This window comes from Neofelis nebulosa, chromosome 4, assembly GCF_028018385.1.
Source record: "Neofelis nebulosa isolate mNeoNeb1 chromosome 4, mNeoNeb1.pri, whole genome shotgun sequence".
Lineage (NCBI taxonomy): Eukaryota > Metazoa > Chordata > Mammalia > Carnivora > Felidae > Neofelis > Neofelis nebulosa.
This window is the reverse complement of record NC_080785.1, coordinates 161,147,182-161,163,326: the sequence shown is the minus strand read 5'-3', so window position 1 is coordinate 161,163,326 and position 16,145 is coordinate 161,147,182. Positions and strand designations below refer to the sequence as shown.

The following is a 16,145-nucleotide window of genomic DNA, read 5'->3' as shown; positions in this document are numbered from 1 at the left end:
CCAGGCCCCTCTTTGGGGCCTGGCTCCAGTCCCAGCCCCTTCACCAGGACCTCCTAGATTCCTTGCCCCCAGGGCCTGGCTCCCCCAAAGCCAGGTCTGGAAGCCCCCCCTACCTCCACCCGCCAGGTATGTTCGGTTCTCTGGGCCCATATCCAATGCAGCCCCCCCCCCCCCCCAGTGGCTCCTAGGGACAGCTGTGCCACAGCCTGAGTGGACAAAGGAGGGAAGGAGGAGTGGAAGACAGAGTGGTGGATGAGGTGGGGTGTGAATGGTGTAGTCTGGAGTCAGGATTCAGGCCAGTAAGTGACCTTCCTGCAAGGCCTCAGGTCAAGAGTCACATGTTTGCTGACTTTTCTAGGTCACAAATTAAATCCCCTCCAAAAAACAGCAACAAAAAACCCCACTCAATCACACCTTGAGCCAAGGCCTGGTAGTGGCATTTTAGTGGCTTTTGTTGGTGGCAGAAGCAGCAGGAGGAGGAGGGGGAGAGTCCGCCTGCTCCCAGCGGGTCTAGCCATGCTCCTCCCACTGGACCGAAGCCAGGAAGGTACGGATTTCCATGGGCTGCAGCGTGATGGTGGCGGGGTCCAGCCGAGAGGGAGAGGGCAGGGGTGTGGGGCCTGGGGAGGAGCAAGGGAGGAGTAAGGGCCACAGATTTCCTCTGTCTCACCCCCTCCCCCTGCTCCTTCCCTGGGCCTACACATGGCCGTACACTCTCAAATCTGTCCCTGGGGCGTTATTCCCAGACCTGTTTTTCAACTGCCCTCCCCCCCCCCCCCCAGGCCCTGAATACCATCCCCAGATCCCCAAATCTGTCTCCAGTGCCTGGCCATCTCCATCACACCCTCCAGCCCTATTCTAAAGACCATCATGCCAACCCCACGGGTGACAGACACACCCCTTTCCCCAGAACTAGATACCCATGGGATTCCATCTCAAACCCTCAAGACCCACTGCTAGTTTGCTCGGACCCACTTAAGACCCTTAAACTGCTAACCAGGATCGGAACACTAGAGCTCTCTACACCTGGGTCCTGGCCAACATTCCCACACCTCCCCACACGGCTCCCAGCTCCCAGCAACCCCCCCCGCCCCCCCCCCCCCCCGGGCAGGCCCGCACCCGTGTTTGGTGTCCACTTGAGCCTGGAGGCGCTGGCCCGGAGCTGGTTGGCCACCAGCGTGGTCTCCTGCAGGTAGGTGATGGTGAAGGCGGAGAAGAGGTCCTGCAGGCAGTGGATATGGGCAGGGCTGAGTAGGGACAGAGCGGGGTTTCGCCTCTCCCTCCTTTCTCTGCCTGGGTCTTGTCTCCTTCCCACCTCCGCCCGCCTCACCGTCAAATCCAAGGTCACGGGGGAGCTCAGGTTGCCAGAGTCCTCCCCTACAGCGAACTGGTGCTCCAAGCGCAACAGCAGCGTTTCCTGGTCCCAGCGGGCCAGCGTGAGCAGGTGTACGGAGGGAGGCAGCTCCCGGCGCAGCCCCGAGAACTGCGGAAAGCGGGGTGGGGCTGAGGCAGTGAGGCTAGGAGGCGGGGCTCTGACGCAAGGGGCGGGGTTTAGTCGGGGAGGGGCGATGACCCCTTATAAAGAGACCCAGGAACAGGGCGGTGCCGGGCTGGGGGCGGGACCGAGCCGCTGAAAGGGCCGAACCGATCTGGGCTGAGACCCACTGGGATGGGGGGCGGGGCTGAAGGCAGGGCTGGACCAAACGTAGGGGGAGGAGGGTGGGAGCTGGAAGGGGAGAGGGAGGAGGCTGTGCCTGGACCCAGTCCCGGCAGAGGGGACTGAACAGGCTGGTACTGGGCGGGGCCTGCGGGGCAACGGGGCTGAGCTGAGGGGTGGGACTAGCTTATGGCCTCCCCAGGACGAGTTAGGAGCAGGCGGAGCGGGACCCACATAAGGCCGGGAAAACCCACCGCGGCTCACTGGGGTCCCCTACCAGGCGGCCCAGGGCCCCTCACCTGCTTGCGCGGGGCGACTTTCAGATGGTAGGGGGCGCCGCCACCCGGGGCCAGCACCACCTGTGGGGCCAGGACCTCCTTCTCTGCCTGCAACCGGTGCCCGGTGGCCGCGGTCCGGACCTTGTCCAGCAGCACGAGGTGGCGCCCTCGCACCCACCGCCCCAACCCGTCCTCCAGTAACGCCTCCCCTACGCCACGTCCGTCATCCTTCAGGAGCCTTCGGTGCACCTGCAGGGAGTCCACAGGACAGGGTGAGGGGTCCCTCTGGCCAATTGCTGGCCCAGGGCTCGTGGAAATTTCAAGAGAAACCGGAGAGTGGGAAGCATGGACGCAGAGGAAGGTCCGGTAGAGGGTCGCCACGGAAGTGGGGAGTCAACCTAGCAAGGGCCTGGGACAGAGGGAGGTAGGGATCTAACGGGACAGGGCAGGCAAGTCAGGGCCTGGAGGAGGTGGGGGGGCTGGGTAGGGAGGGGACAAAAGGGAGGAGTAAACTTGTCACGTAGGAACAGAGGCTTCAGCTTAGTGGGAGCTACAGGCGGAGGGCTACACGTAGCAGAGAACGGGGACGGACACAGGCTTCAAGGTCCAGTGGGCACCAGAGTGGGAACTGGCTCAGGGCTCTGGCCACTCACCATGAGCTCCAGAGAGCCATCCCTCAGGCTGCTGCCCCCCTGGGAGCGGTCAGTCAGCACCGTCAGCTGCATGTTGCCATCCTGGTGGGGGGCGGGGGGGGGGGAGGAGAGTGAGGGGCCCCACAGCCAGGCAGCCATGGCCCCCAGGCAGGCCCCACAGGGGATGGGGGAGACCACCAAGGAAAGCTGGGAGACGCTCAGCTTGAGGGGTGACCCCCGCTCTGTGGAGGGGTGCTGAGAAGTGGGGAGCAGGATGGGGGGGGATACCCTGATGTAAATGCGGCTGTTGACTGGATAATAGTTTCCCGCCACTGTCTCAGTCTGGTTCAGCTTCCAGGTGGGTCGATAATCCCGCCTGGGGAGGTGGAGGGGTTCGGTCAGGCCTGGGGCTCCAGCTCCCCTTCCCAGGTTCATCCATTCCTCACTCCCCCGTCATCCCCTCCCTCCCACACTCAGAGGATCAGCAGATGCTGCCACGATCCCAGGGCCCTCCACACACCGCAGGCCACCCGTGGCTGCCCCCCGGTCACCCCGACCTCCTCTCCAGGATCTCTCGGCCATTGCTGTCTGTGTAAAAGAGTCCTTTCGTCTCCAGCACGGTGTCAAAGCGACTGATGATCTCCTTCCCCCAGCCGTCACTATACCCGAGGGGATGGCGAGATTGTGAGCTCCACCGGCGCCACTCTGCCCTTGCGCCCAGCCCCCCAGTCCCCGCGGGTGCCACTCACCCCACAGGGATTGGTCCCACCGTCCACTCGAGCTCCAGGTGCTGCTGTCCTCGGTACAAGCGAACCACTTGGGAACACCAGGCTGAGAAGTTCTGGTGAACCTCCTGCACCAAGGGTGTCTGCAGGCACGTAGGGGTGGAGGGCAGGTCTAAGCATACACCTGAGCATGGGTGAGCCCTGCAAATATCCACCCCTGCTATAAACCTCACAGAGGCCTACACCCGGGTCAACCCCACGGATAGCATGGGAACCTCCCCCACCTCTCCCACCTGCCTAGGTGTGATGCCCACACTTCCTCCGTCAGATGTGACCGCGTCATTCTTGAGTGTGGCAATAGGATTGTTGCCCACCATTGCCCCATCTTCCCTCCTTAGAACAGGATTCTAGTTTGGCAAGTGGCTACCCGGACTAAAGACATTGTCTTTACATTGTCCAGTCTTCCCTGAGGTTATCGGTAGCTGTGTGACCATGGCTTGCTCCATGGAAAACCATCAACCTGGCGTAAACAACGTTCCTTGCCTCTTGCCCTCTCCCGCTGGCTCAAATGCAAGTACGATGGCTGGAGCTTGAGTAGCCACCTTGGGCCAGGAGGTAGAAGCTGAATGTTGAGGAAAGTAGAGCAATGAGACAGAAGAGGTCTGGATGGGGGCGCCTGGGCGGCTCAGTCGGTTGAGCGGCCGACTTCGGCTCAGATCACGATCTCGCAGTCTGTGGGTTCGAGCCCCGTATCGGGCTCTGTGCTGACGGCTCGGAGCCTGGAGCCTGCTTCGGATTCTGGGTCTCCCTCTCTCTCTCTCTCTCTCTCTCTCTCTCTCTCTCTCTCTCTGACCCTCCCCCGCTCACACCCTGTCTCTTTCTCAAAAATAAACATTAAAAAAATATTTAAAAAAAAAAAAAAGAAGAAGAAGAGGTCTGGATGACTGTGAAATCACCCCACCTGCCCTGGATGGCCCAGCCAGACTTTCTGTTAGATGGAAAGAAAGCCGATCGTGTTTTAGGCACGATGAATTTTGGCAACTGTTACTACAGGCGAAACTATATCCTAACACAGCGACCCAGGTATGCGGAAGGTTCACCTCAAGGGGAAGCAGGGCAAATGTGAACCTTGCCATTACCTGCGGCATCCCTGCCCTACGAGGAAACATCAACGAGAGGCCCCACAAGGGTGGGCCCTGTCCCGGCCAGATGCACCCTCAGACATCCACCCCAAGGGAGACTCAGCCAAGCCCTATCCAAGTGTGGACTCTCAAATCCCCACCTCAGATATAATCCTCAGTGAAGCCTTCAAGCAATTCCACCGGGCCCTCCCCATTCCCGGGCCAACTGAATACACCCCACCTCCAGCTTCCAAGGCCAAGTATAATCCCGACACCCACAGCAGATGTGAAAGCCTTTGTTCTTGCTTCTAAGACAGGGCTGTTACTCAACCAGCCATGAATATCCGCCCAGTGGGGAGATCCTCAAGTATTCCCCTCAGGTCTTAGCTGTCTTTGGATATGATGGAGGTGCAAATCCTACACCCGCCCCCCACACCCGCCCAGACTCCACCCCCCTCCCCCCCCCCACACCCACTCATCATCCCTGGGCACCGACCTTCACCAGGCGCGTTTGAGCCCAGCGGCTCACCATCAACGGTTTCTCTTGGTTGGGTCTGAAGATGTAGGCACCTGAGACCTGGGTGCTTAGGTTGTTGCCTACACTGGCGTTGTACCTGGACCGGGGCAGGTGAGAGTCAAGGTAGGTGACCCCAGCTTTACTTACACCCCCTCCCTGGACTAGGGGTACCCCCCCCCCCCCCCGCCTCACCAGTAGAAGGCTTGGCGAACAGGTAGCAGGAGGTTCTGGTCCAGGTTCTCCATCTCCACCAAGAGCCCTGTGTCAGGGTCAAACCTAGCCCGGATGTGCTGCAGAGAAAAGGCGGACAGACGTTAATGACCATCATCTCAGCCAAGGGCAGCGTCATCCTTCCTGGGGCTCAGGAGGTACCCTCCCTCCATCTCCTCACCTGGCCCTATTAACAAATCCTAACAGATCTACCTTCTACCTTCTCCTTAAGCTGATCACTTCTTAACCATTTCCGTGGCCTTCTGGAACTAATGCCGCTGACCCCTTCCGGGCTCACCTCCCCGTCAGTTCGCCCTGCGGCCGCCAGAGGGCGCCAGTGACACCCTAAGTACCACCCTAAGCCCGGGTCCGCTGGGGCCCAGGGCTGACTTGGGCGTTTGAGGGAGTAACCACAGTGCCACCACCCAAGAGACTTTTAGGGGCCAACGGAAATGTGTAAATTTTAATTTCCCTTGGAATCAGAAGAAAACTTAAATGTAATAATAAGGAGTATGTTATAACGAAGACTGGTTAATAATATTCATCTTTTATACCCACCTGGTCCTGAAATATAATTTTTAACTTTTTTTTTTTAATGGAAAAAGGGACCCACAAAGGCAAAAGTGCTGGGGCCCCATGACAGTCTTAGTGCAGCCCTGTCCCTCACGTGGCTCCTTGGAAGTAAAAGCCGAAGTCTCCCCCTGGGCCCTCAAGTCCTGCACAGTCTGACCTGTCACCCAACCCCCGCCCCTCCAGCCACAGAGGGTTCCTTGAACACTCGCCACCCTCCTGGCTGAGGGCTTTTGCTTCCGCTGCTCCCTGCCTGCCTGGGTCCTTCTCCGTGCCACCCCCCGCCCCTCCACTCCCAGTGGCCACGTGGCTCCCTCCCTCAAGGCTCTGACTTGCCTCATTTAATTTGCAAACCCCTACCACCGTCAGTTCTTTCGTATCTGTCAAGTGTCACACGTGATTACACTGGGCCCGCACAACAGTCCCAGGAAAGGACACTGAGGTTCAAAGGGAAGTGGTCACTCACTGGAGGACACATAACGGGAGACTGGTAACCACACCATGAACTGATGTAGTTCATCCACTGATCCACTCCATGAGGCTCGCCATGATACCTCAAATTTGTCACAGCGACAGGGAAAGGGGATCCCGACAGTCTCACCTCATTTTGGATGGCCAAGACACGGGACCAGGGCCGCTGGGATCTGGGCTGGGATTTGTGGGCGTGGGGGCGCTGGCCAGGCACCTGGCTTACTGAGTAGATGCTGAAGCCCAGGGCAGGCACCGAGGCTGGGAAAAGCAGTTCCTGACCGTCTGAGCTAGGAAGCATCACCACCTCAAGTAAGGGAAGAGGGAAACAGAGTCAAGAGACTGTGAGTAACCTATTGAGCTGTACATAGGCCGGGTCAAACTCCATCAGGAGAAGGAGCCCCAAATGGGAGGAAGAAATTAAAGTGTTGGCCAGGGAGGATGGGGTGTCAGAAATTCTGAGTTAGAGATTGCAGAGAAGATTCATAAAGTGGGGAGAAAGCATTGCTTGGAGGGTGTAGAGACTGTGGGAGAAGGAGAAGTGAGGGAGGAAGTGGAGAAAGAGATCCTTGAAGCAAGGGAAGGAGGGAAAGGCAGATTCTTGGGGGAGGAAGAGATTCGTAGGAAGAGGCGTTCCAGGATGGAGAGAATAAGCGTTCAAAAAAAAACTAAAAAAATAAAATTTGGGGCCCCTGACTAGCTCAGTCCGTAGAGCTTGCGACTCAGTCTCAGGGTTGTAAATTCGAGCCCCACGTTGGATGTAGATTACTTCAAAAAATAAAATCCCGGGGTGCCTTGGGTAGCTCAGTCAATTAAGCATCCAACTCGTGATCTCAGCTCAGGTCTTGATCTCAGGGTCACGAGTTCAAGTCACCCGTTGGGCTCCACACTGGGGCATGGAACCTACTTAAAAAATCCTTTTAGGGGCACCTGGGTGGCTCAGTCGGCTAAGTGTCCGACTTCAGCTCAGGTCACAATCTCGCAGTTTGTGGGTTCGAGCCCCGCGTCGGGCTCTGTGCTGACAGCTCAGAGCCTGGAGCTTGTTTCAGATTCTGTGTCTCCCTCTCTCTCTGAACCTCCCCCGTTCATGCTCTATCTCTCTCTGTCTCAAAAATAAATAAATAAATAAATAAATAAATAAATAAATAACGTTAAAAAAATTTAAAAAAAATCCTTTTATGTTAACTAAAATTTAAATACAATTTGAAAAAAAATTAAATAAAATCTTAAAAAAAAAAAAAAGTCATGAGGAGACATTAAAAATGGGGAAGACTGCTCAGGAGGCAGGGCAGGGGGATGGGTAGGGAGACAGATGTGGCCAAGGGGAATGATGTTAAGGGGCAGAGGGGGAAGATATTCACAGAAAGAGAAAGTACCAGGCACAAGGTATTGATGGAGGGGAAGATATTCACGAGAACGAGTTACCCAAGAGAGGGAGGTGTCCATGGGAGGAGGTATCCATGAAGGCAGATAATTGGGGGGGGTGGGGGGGTGGGGGGCGGGTAGAAATGCTCAGGGGGAGGTGTCCAAGGCAGGAGGTAACCATGGGGGGGGGGTACTCATAGGACGAATATTCATTGAATGGGCTCACATCGCTGGGCACAACTGTGCCATTCGGGTCCCTCACGACGAAACCGTGTTTGCTGACTGGCAGCCGCACCATCCAATCTATTTTCCGTCCCAAGGGGTTATAAATAGTCACTTGGAACTGGTGTGGGAGGGTCAGAACGGGCAAGGGTTACAGCAGGCCTTCTTGAAACCCACCCACCACAGGCGGCAACTCCCTCGGGTGATCCAAGCCCCCACGGGGTACTTTGGTCTCCGTCCCACCCCAGTTTCACTGCGCCCCACGTGATCACAGGTCGCTTCTCCAACAAAACAACTTCGCAGCCCGCGGGTGCCTCCAGAGACCCTCCGTCTCAGCCCCACCTCCTCCGGGCCCCGCCCCGCTGTCCTCAGGTTCCTGCTCTTTCCACCCACCAGACCTGGCTCCCGGCCCCGCCCCTCCGGCCCGGAGCCCAGCTCACGTTCTTCGCTGTCTGGCTGAGCGGACAGACGCTGACGTTGAGGTTTCGGCAGTACGTGAAGTCCTCCTTGGAGCCGCTGAGCCGCGCCAGCGCGTTGCTCAGAAGAACCTGTGGGAGGGAGCGTGAGGGCGTGGGTCGGCTCTAGATGCCCACCCAGGTCTCCTCTCCATCCCCTCCCGGGCCCCGCCCACCCCGCCCTAGGCCCCGCCCAGGAGTGCTGCCAGGCCCCGCCCCATTCCTGCCCCCGCCTCTCTTGTCCCAAGCCCCGCCCCTACGAGCCCTTCTAGCCCCCACCCCACTTTGCCCACCTCTTACAGTCTCCGCCCTTCCGTTCGGTACCGGCCTTTCCGTGTCCCCGCCCCTTCCCAGGCCCCACCCCGCGCACCTCGCAGGGGTCCCAGCCGGCAGCCAGCTGTCGCGCGTAGTCGTCGGCCACGTGCTGCTTGGACGTTCCGCTGACCGCGTCGTGGTGCTGGAGCACGGCCATCGCCTCATCTGCAAGCAGATTGTGAAGCGGGTGGGGTCTCTGCAGGGCTCTCAGTCCCGACCCCAAGGACACGGGACGGGTCACGTGTGTGAGGGCCGCGTTCTTAGGAGCTTTATGAAGGGAATCGAGGGGGTGGCGAGGGTCTGGCGTCCAGCTTCGGACATGCTCCCGTCCCCTCACCAGCCCCGACACCTACTGAGGGGTGCGCTGTCTCCCGAGCCGTAGGGTCCCACGTTGGCCGCTGGACCCGCCAGCGCCTCCAGCTGGTTGCACACCTGGGGGGCAGAGAGGGCGTGTCGTGGCCCTGGACCTGTCGGGAGCGCTGGGCGCCCGCTTGGGCTCAGCACCTACCCACCTGCAGAAAGTTGTAGCTGAGGCGCTCGTAGCGTTTGAGGGCCGGCCGGCTGGAAAAGTAGCCAGTCCAAAACTGGTGAGGGCCGTCGGCGTAGGGAAAGAAGTCATCCTGTTTCACAGACCTGCAGCAACAGAGGTGTTGAGGGCAGGGTCAGGACCCAAAGGCCATGCCAACCCCCCCCCCCCCCGCAAGCTCCCCTTCCTCCCCCCCCCCCCCAAATACCAGGTGAGGTTGGCCTTGTTCAGCTCCCAGAGGTAACAGGCGGGAGTGGAGTAGAGAACATTGACGCGGCTCCCGTTGGCCTGCTGCTGGGGGGAGGTGTCCGTGTGTGAGCCCTCGGGAGTCCGCACCTTCCCAGGGGGCCCACAGGTGTGCACCGACATCCTCACACACGTGCGGGGGGTTCAGATTCTCTTAACACACATTTTGAGCGCAAAACAGTGGCCAAGTGTGAAACTGAATTCTGCCAGAAGCTAAATATTACCAGCACGGAAAGAATTTCACGGATGCAAGAATAAACCTGAAATTTTTACTAAGCTTGTTTTAAAAATTCCAATTGTATTATTATTTTTTTAAATGTTTATTTATTTTTGAGAAAGAGCGAGAGTGCGTGCATGAGCTTGAGCAGGGGAGGGGCAGAAAGAGAGGGAGACACAGAATCCGAAGCAGGCTCCAGGCTCCGAGCTGTCAGCACAGAGCCCGACGCGGGGCTCGAACTCACGGACCGTGAGGTCATGACGGGAGCCGAAATCGGAGCCACCCAGGCGCCCCTCCAATTTTATTATTAAAAATGTTTGTGGAAAAACTAAGTGTGACATTATAGGGCAGGAATAATCCCTCAGCACTGTCAGGTTATTGCTAAATGACACCGCTGTTATAATTAAAGGAGGCACACTTTCCGCTGAGGGAGGTGGAGGGAGGCACAAGAAGGTGACCTCCGTGAAAACAAAGATGTCTGTTCTGCTTGTGCTGTGAACCCAGTGCCTGGTATACAGCAGGTGCTCACTAAACACTTGAGTGAATGAAAGGAAGTGAGTGGCACCACATGCCTTTATGTGCGTGCACATGTCTACACCTGCGCCCGTGCGCGCGCGCGCGCGCACACACACACACACACACACACACACACACAGTATTCACTCAGCAAACAATCGCTTGATTCTTCAATATGCTCAGGATTTCAGACACAGTCTAAGAAACAGAGGCCAGCCCCATTCTCATGGAATTCGCAGCCAAGTAGAGGAGAGGCATTGTGAACACAGTTGGTCATGATCAGCCTGGATGTGGCATCACAGGTATTTATGGGAACTGCGTGTACACAGCGGAAAGGACAAGAGCTCCACCTGGAGTTTGGTGAAGCCTTCCTGGAGGAGGAGATTTCGCAGCTTGTGTATTAAAGGAGAAGCGGAAGGTTTTATTTCTACCCCTAATAATAATAATGATAATAATAATAATAAACAACCATAATATTATTTACCCGACACTGTTCTACTAATCTGTGTAAATGAACTCCTTAAAGGGGCCCTCGGGTGGCTGAGTCGGTTGAGTGTCGACTTCAGCGCAGGTCATGATCTCACGGTTTGTGAGTTCGAGCCCCGCGTTGGGCTCGTTGCTGTCAGCGCAGAGCCCGCTTCAGATCCTCTGTTCCCCGATGTTTGCCTGCCCCTCCCCTGCTTGTGCTCTCTCAAAACAAAACAAAAGACATTAAATAAACTCATTAAACCCTAACAGCCTTCTCAGGTGGGAGCCACCATTGTGCCCACTTTCTAGAGAAGAAAACTAAGGCAGAGTGCTTAGAACCTTTCTCAAGGTCCCTGAACCAAGAAGCAGCAGGCTAAGGATAGGAACTAAGGGACTCTTTCCAACAGAGTGTGGAGTGGGCAGAGAAGCAGTGAGTGGCAGGAGAAAAACCAGTGACAGCCCAGGAACATGATATTTATAGGAGAAAGTGATCAAGGTGTTCAGGTCTCCGCAGGGTCATGGGGAGGACCGAGAAACGTCTGTTGGAAGGCCCCTGGTGATGTTCCTGAGCGGTTTTGGTGAAACAGCAGTGCAGGCAGTGAGCGGAAGGTGAGGACGTGGAGACTGCCAGCAGACAACCCTGGGGATGGAACTGATAGGAAGGGACATTTCTTTCTTTTTTTGTAAACGTTAATTTTATTTATTTTGAGAGAGAGAAAGAGAGAGCGAGCAGGGGAGGGGCAGAGAGAGAGAATCCCAAGCAGGCTCCGCGCCATCAGCACAGAGCCTGACTCGGGGCTCCAACTCACGAACCGCGAGATCGTTCACGAACCATGAAATCAAGAGTCAGACGCTTAAGTGACTGAGCCACCCAGGTGCCTCAGGAGGGGACGTTTCAGACGGGAAAGGCCCAAAGGTGTCTGAGCCCTGATTCCCAGAACCTGTTAGGTTACACAGCCAAAGGAAATTAAGATTGCGAGTGGAGTTAAGGTTGCTGATCAGCGGACCTTAAAATAGCTTATCCTGGAAGATCTGCCAGGCCTCGATGTAATCATGGGTCTTTAAAAATGGAAGAGGGAGGCGGGAGTGAGAGTAAGAAAGAGAAGTGATGATGCTGTGCGGCTGGCTTGCAGGATGGGGAGGCCGTGATCCAAGGACAGCTTGTGGCTGGAAGCTGGACAAGGCAAGGAAACGTTCCCCCAGAGCTTCCAGAAGGCACCCAGCCCTGCTGACATCTTGATCTTAACCCAGTGAGAATTGTGTCAGACTTTCTGAGCTACAAAAGCGGAAGGTAATATATTTCTGTTGTTTTTCAGCCGCTGCGTTTGTTGGTAATTTGTTATAATAGCAATAGAAAACTAAGATAGGACCCATGGCTATGCATATGACCCAAAGGCCAGGGACACAAGCACACTCGTGCACACGAGATGGGCATAATTACCTGGGCGTTGACCAGCTGGATGAGCCTGTCGAGGTTCCTGAACCACATGTTAGCATTCTCATATTGGAAGTCTGAGCCCATGGTCATTATGGTGTGGTTGGTGCGGAAGTGCTGGCCCTGTGGATGGAATGGAGAATTCTCAGGCCGGAGGGTCCTAAACCACCCCTGTGTTCAGCCGTCTCTTGGTATACATGTGGTCAAGAGTGTGGGTGCACACAGAGGAGGGAAGGAAGTGGGTCGTGTGGGAGTACAGGGACACATGTGAAAACAGCCACAAGCTGTTGAGTAAGTCTCTTGGGCCCAGCACACAAATGAGGGCACTGAGGCACAGTGTCATGCCGTCTCATGGCCCCGGTGAGCATTTGGGGTGGCAGAGGTCATCAGCAGTCTTTTTTTTTTTTTTTTTTAATGTTTATTTATTTTTGAGAGAGACAGAATGCGAGTGGGTTAGGGGCAGAGAGAGAGGGACACACAGAATCCGAAGCAGGCTCCAGGCTCTGAGCTGTCAGCACAGAGCCCGACGAGGGGCTGGAGCTCCTGAACCGTGAAATCATGACCTGCACGGAAGTCGGACGCTTCACCAACTGAGCCACCCAGGCGCCCCTTGTCAGTCTTGTAATCAGAAATGCACACAGGGGAGCCTGGGTGGCTCAGTCGGTTGAGCATCTGACTCTTGATTTCGGTTCAGGTCATGATCCCATGGTCAGTGAGATCGAGCCCCATATCCGGCTCCATGCTGACGGCTCAGAGCCTGCTTGGGATTCTCTCTCTCTCTCTCTCTCTCTCTCTGCCTCCCACCCCTGCTCGTGCACACTCCCTCTCTCTCTCTCTCTCAAAATAAATAAACAAACAAACAAACAAAAAAAAGAAATGCATACAAATCTGAAAGGGGAACGTGGTGATAGGGAAGGAAGTGTTCCCTCCCTCCGAGGGTTCCAAGGAGGTGTTAGGGAACGCCCACGCTGTGGAAAGTGCCCGGTGCATTATGAACACCAGCCTCATGGGTCCTGCACAGTAGGGTTACCTGGGCAGCGGCCAACTGCAGGAAGTAATTGACCAGCTCCTCGGCGTTGTACTCAGGGCTGCGCCGGTCCTCCACGAACGGCTTGTCGGCACACAGCGTGTCCCAGCACAGTTTCTCAGGTGGGTTGTAAATATTGGGGAGCACACCTGCATGCCACACCAGGCTCAGGAGGAGGCCCTGCGCCCCAGACGTGCCCTGGGGTCAAAGCCTGCCACGCCCCACCCAGGAGGGGCTTCAGAATTTGCAGGGCCCCGTGCCAAGTGCAAACGCTGGGTCCTTGTTCGTAAATTATTAAGAGTTTCAGGACAATGACAACAGAGTATAAAAACACACCCAGGGCCCTCTGAGCACGGTCCCAGGTCCCAGGCCCCTGGGGCCAGCCCTGCCCCCACCCCAACTCCTTACTGGTAAAGAGGTCGGCCACTGGGGGCTTCAGGCTGGCGCTAGCCCGCCAAACCTGCTCCATCTCTGACTTCTCTTCCCGAACTCTCTTATCTTGATAATCCAGACGCCCGAAGAAGAAGCCATCAAAGCCCATCTGGAGGTGGGGAGGGATGAGCGGGATCAGAGGGTAGGAGGAGTAGATGCCCAGCCCTCTCATCACCCACCTCGAGACCCCTCCACGTGGGAGGGGTGGGTCGGAGCACAGGGAGGAAAAGCAGGTCTGAAACCAGAAGGCCTCCAGCCCATTTCGAAGCTTGGGGAAGGACCAGATCGCACCGCGGGAGAGCTTGGAGGGGTAGGTCTAACGCTAGAACAGACCTCCACCTTCCCCAGCTTGGAAAGAGGCCTGGCTCAAGGCTTTCCCCCTTATGCAGCCTGAAGGAATCAGAGCATGGAAAGGGGGGGCCGGGTCAAAGCAAAGATTATGAAACTGGTGGAAAAGAGGGGCAGGCCTCCACCTGCCACCTGGACTGGGGAGGAGCTGGGATCATAGCAAACGGGGGTGGGGGCTCCAGTGAGGGGCAGGTGTGGGGCCCGGAGTGGAGTCAGCCTGGGCCAAGGCAGAGCAGAGAAGCGGGGTTTTTTTTTTGGGGGGGGGGGGGTGGGTAGCAGTAATGGGATTCACAACTCACCCAAGGGGCAGGGTCTCAAGGGGCCAAAGGGCCAGGGAACAGGGCCTGGTCCCTGTGAGCTTGCAGGGAAGGGTGGGGCTTGAGTGGCCAAGGGAGAAGTCAGAGCTGGTGAATGGGCAGTTTGTGAGAGGTCAGGAAATCACCTGTGCGAACAGCGAGGCCTGCTCCCGAGAGTGACCGAAGGGATCAATGTGCCAGGCCACACGGGGGCGCCCATCTTTGCCAAAGGTGTCTTCCAGGAAGCGCAGTCCCAGTGTCATCTGGTCTATAATGGCTCCATAGTGCGTGGCTGCCTCATCATTCATCACCCAGCCACCGTTGGCAAACTCCAGGCGCCCTGTGCCCGGAAAGACAAAGACAATTGGCAGGGCCACGAATGGGGCCAGGGTTGGCAATGCAGGGGATAGGAAGACCTGCCTGTGAACCCAGGCCTGGAGGGAGAAGAGGGGTCACTCCCAGGCCAATGAAGCCAGATATGGAAGAGAGGGCATTCTGCCCGGCAGGCTCCCCTGAGGATCCCTTGGAGGTGGGGCCTTGCGGGATGCATAGGAGTTCTACAAGTAAGGGACATCCCAGGTAGGCGGAGCCACATGCACAGACAGGCTGCACACGGCATGATAAAATCTCAGAAGCTGCGGTGTGTCAGAAACAGAAGCTGAGCTGGGCTTCCTCTTTTCACTTCCTTGGGGCAGGCTCACCCTGGCGCACCAGGTCCCGCACAATTTCCTGTGTTGCATTTGTCTGCTGGTGCCACCAACGGGAGAAGAAGGCAATCTCCACATAGATGAATCGGCGGGTGGGCTCCACCAGCAGAGAAGAGATGACCGAGTCTAGGATGTACTGCACACCTGCGTGCTGGACGTCATTATGGACTGTGGACACAGGGGTCAGGCAGTCAGGGACAAACGAGCCAAGGGGGGGATATTCTTCAACACAGGAGCCCAAGCTGGGCATTGTCCCCACCCTAATGTCCAGGACCCAGAAAGGATTGGAAGGGCTCAAAGGGGCCATGGGAGTCCCAGGGGTAAGTCCCCCACGCTCTACTCACTGCCATAAAAGTACTGGTCCACTGTCTTGAGCCATCCCACATCATCATGTGTGTGGGCCACCAGGTGCACATTGAGCATGTCCGGATGTACCATAGGGCATGTCTGCACAGGGACCCCAAATACACACACCCTGTCAATTACCCAAGGTTAAGAGGCAAGCTGGGGTAGGGGTTTGGGGTGGGGGCGCAAGATAAGTCTCGATCTAGAGGTGAGTGCTTCAGAGAAATGGGGCTCGGCCCTTCCAGGGAGGACACACTCAGAGAAGCTCCCACTGGACACAGTCCCTCAGGGAAGCTCTCATTCACACGGTGGGGAAATGGTAATAGCAGTAGCTAATGTCTATCAAGCATCTGCAAATACCGAGCAGCCACCCTGGGGGGTGGGGGCGATATTATCTCATTTTCAGATGAGACCACTGAGGATCAGAGTGGTTAAGTGACTTGCCCCAAGTCACGAGCCAGGAAGTCAGGGAGCCAGACTGCAACTCGGGACAGGCTGACTCCAGAGTCCCAGCTCTCAAGCAACACCCTCCCCCCCCACCCACCCCCATACACACATATGTTCAATCACACAGTTGCGTGCGTGCAAAGTCCAGGCGAGCCAACCCACAGAAGCAGGGAGGCAGGTACAGAGAGCCCTAGTCTCAGACTCACACAGCCAGACCTTTCAATGACGGAAAGCATGCCCTCAGACCACACTGTCGTATTAGCAAATCATTCACTAGGCACCCACAGAACAAACCCACCCACACCTCCCGATCCTACTCGGGCTTCACTCGAGCTTCTGTACATTTCCGCCCGCGGGCGGCGCTCACCTCATATCCCGCGGCCCGAGCGCCAGGCGCCGCCAGCAGTAACAAGAGGAAGGAGAGAGGCGGGAGCGGTGGCGGGAGCGCGCGGGACCTCGTCCCGGGCCTCGCCGCGCCCCGGCCGCCACCGCCAGCGCGGACCCCCAAAGGCCGCGCGTCGGCCCCCATGGCTCCGCAGCCGCCGCTGCCTCCACCGCCACAGCGGCCGCCTCCGGGGGGCGGTTCCCGGGCCCGGCAAA

At 57.1% G+C, this 16,145-nt stretch overlaps 1 protein-coding gene across 2 annotated transcripts; it reads right to left on the bottom strand.

The window, feature by feature from the left end:
- Positions 1-415: 415 nt before the first annotated feature.
- MAN2B1 (mannosidase alpha class 2B member 1) lies at positions 416-16,134 on the bottom strand. Of its 2 annotated transcripts, none has more exons than XM_058727922.1 (24): positions 15,913-16,134; positions 15,098-15,200; positions 14,748-14,921; positions 14,193-14,386; positions 13,379-13,511; positions 12,974-13,119; positions 11,950-12,066; positions 9,270-9,355; positions 9,048-9,168; positions 8,889-8,967; positions 8,591-8,700; positions 8,206-8,313; positions 7,770-7,886; positions 6,312-6,485; positions 5,123-5,220; positions 4,910-5,027; positions 3,317-3,435; positions 3,125-3,226; positions 2,856-2,943; positions 2,589-2,669; positions 1,957-2,184; positions 1,331-1,483; positions 1,120-1,222; positions 416-620 (listed from the first exon to the last, which is right to left on the bottom strand). In XM_058727922.1, exons 1-24 carry the CDS (start codon positions 16,072-16,074, stop codon positions 511-513), a joined length of 3,024 nt encoding a protein of 1,007 aa, XP_058583905.1. In that variant the 5' UTR covers positions 16,075-16,134; the 3' UTR covers positions 416-510. The 2 variants fall into 2 exon arrangements, with proteins under 2 accessions (XP_058583905.1, XP_058583906.1); XM_058727923.1 differs by having other exon boundaries at positions 9,270-9,352.
- Between the last annotated feature and the right edge of the window lie 11 nt (positions 16,135-16,145).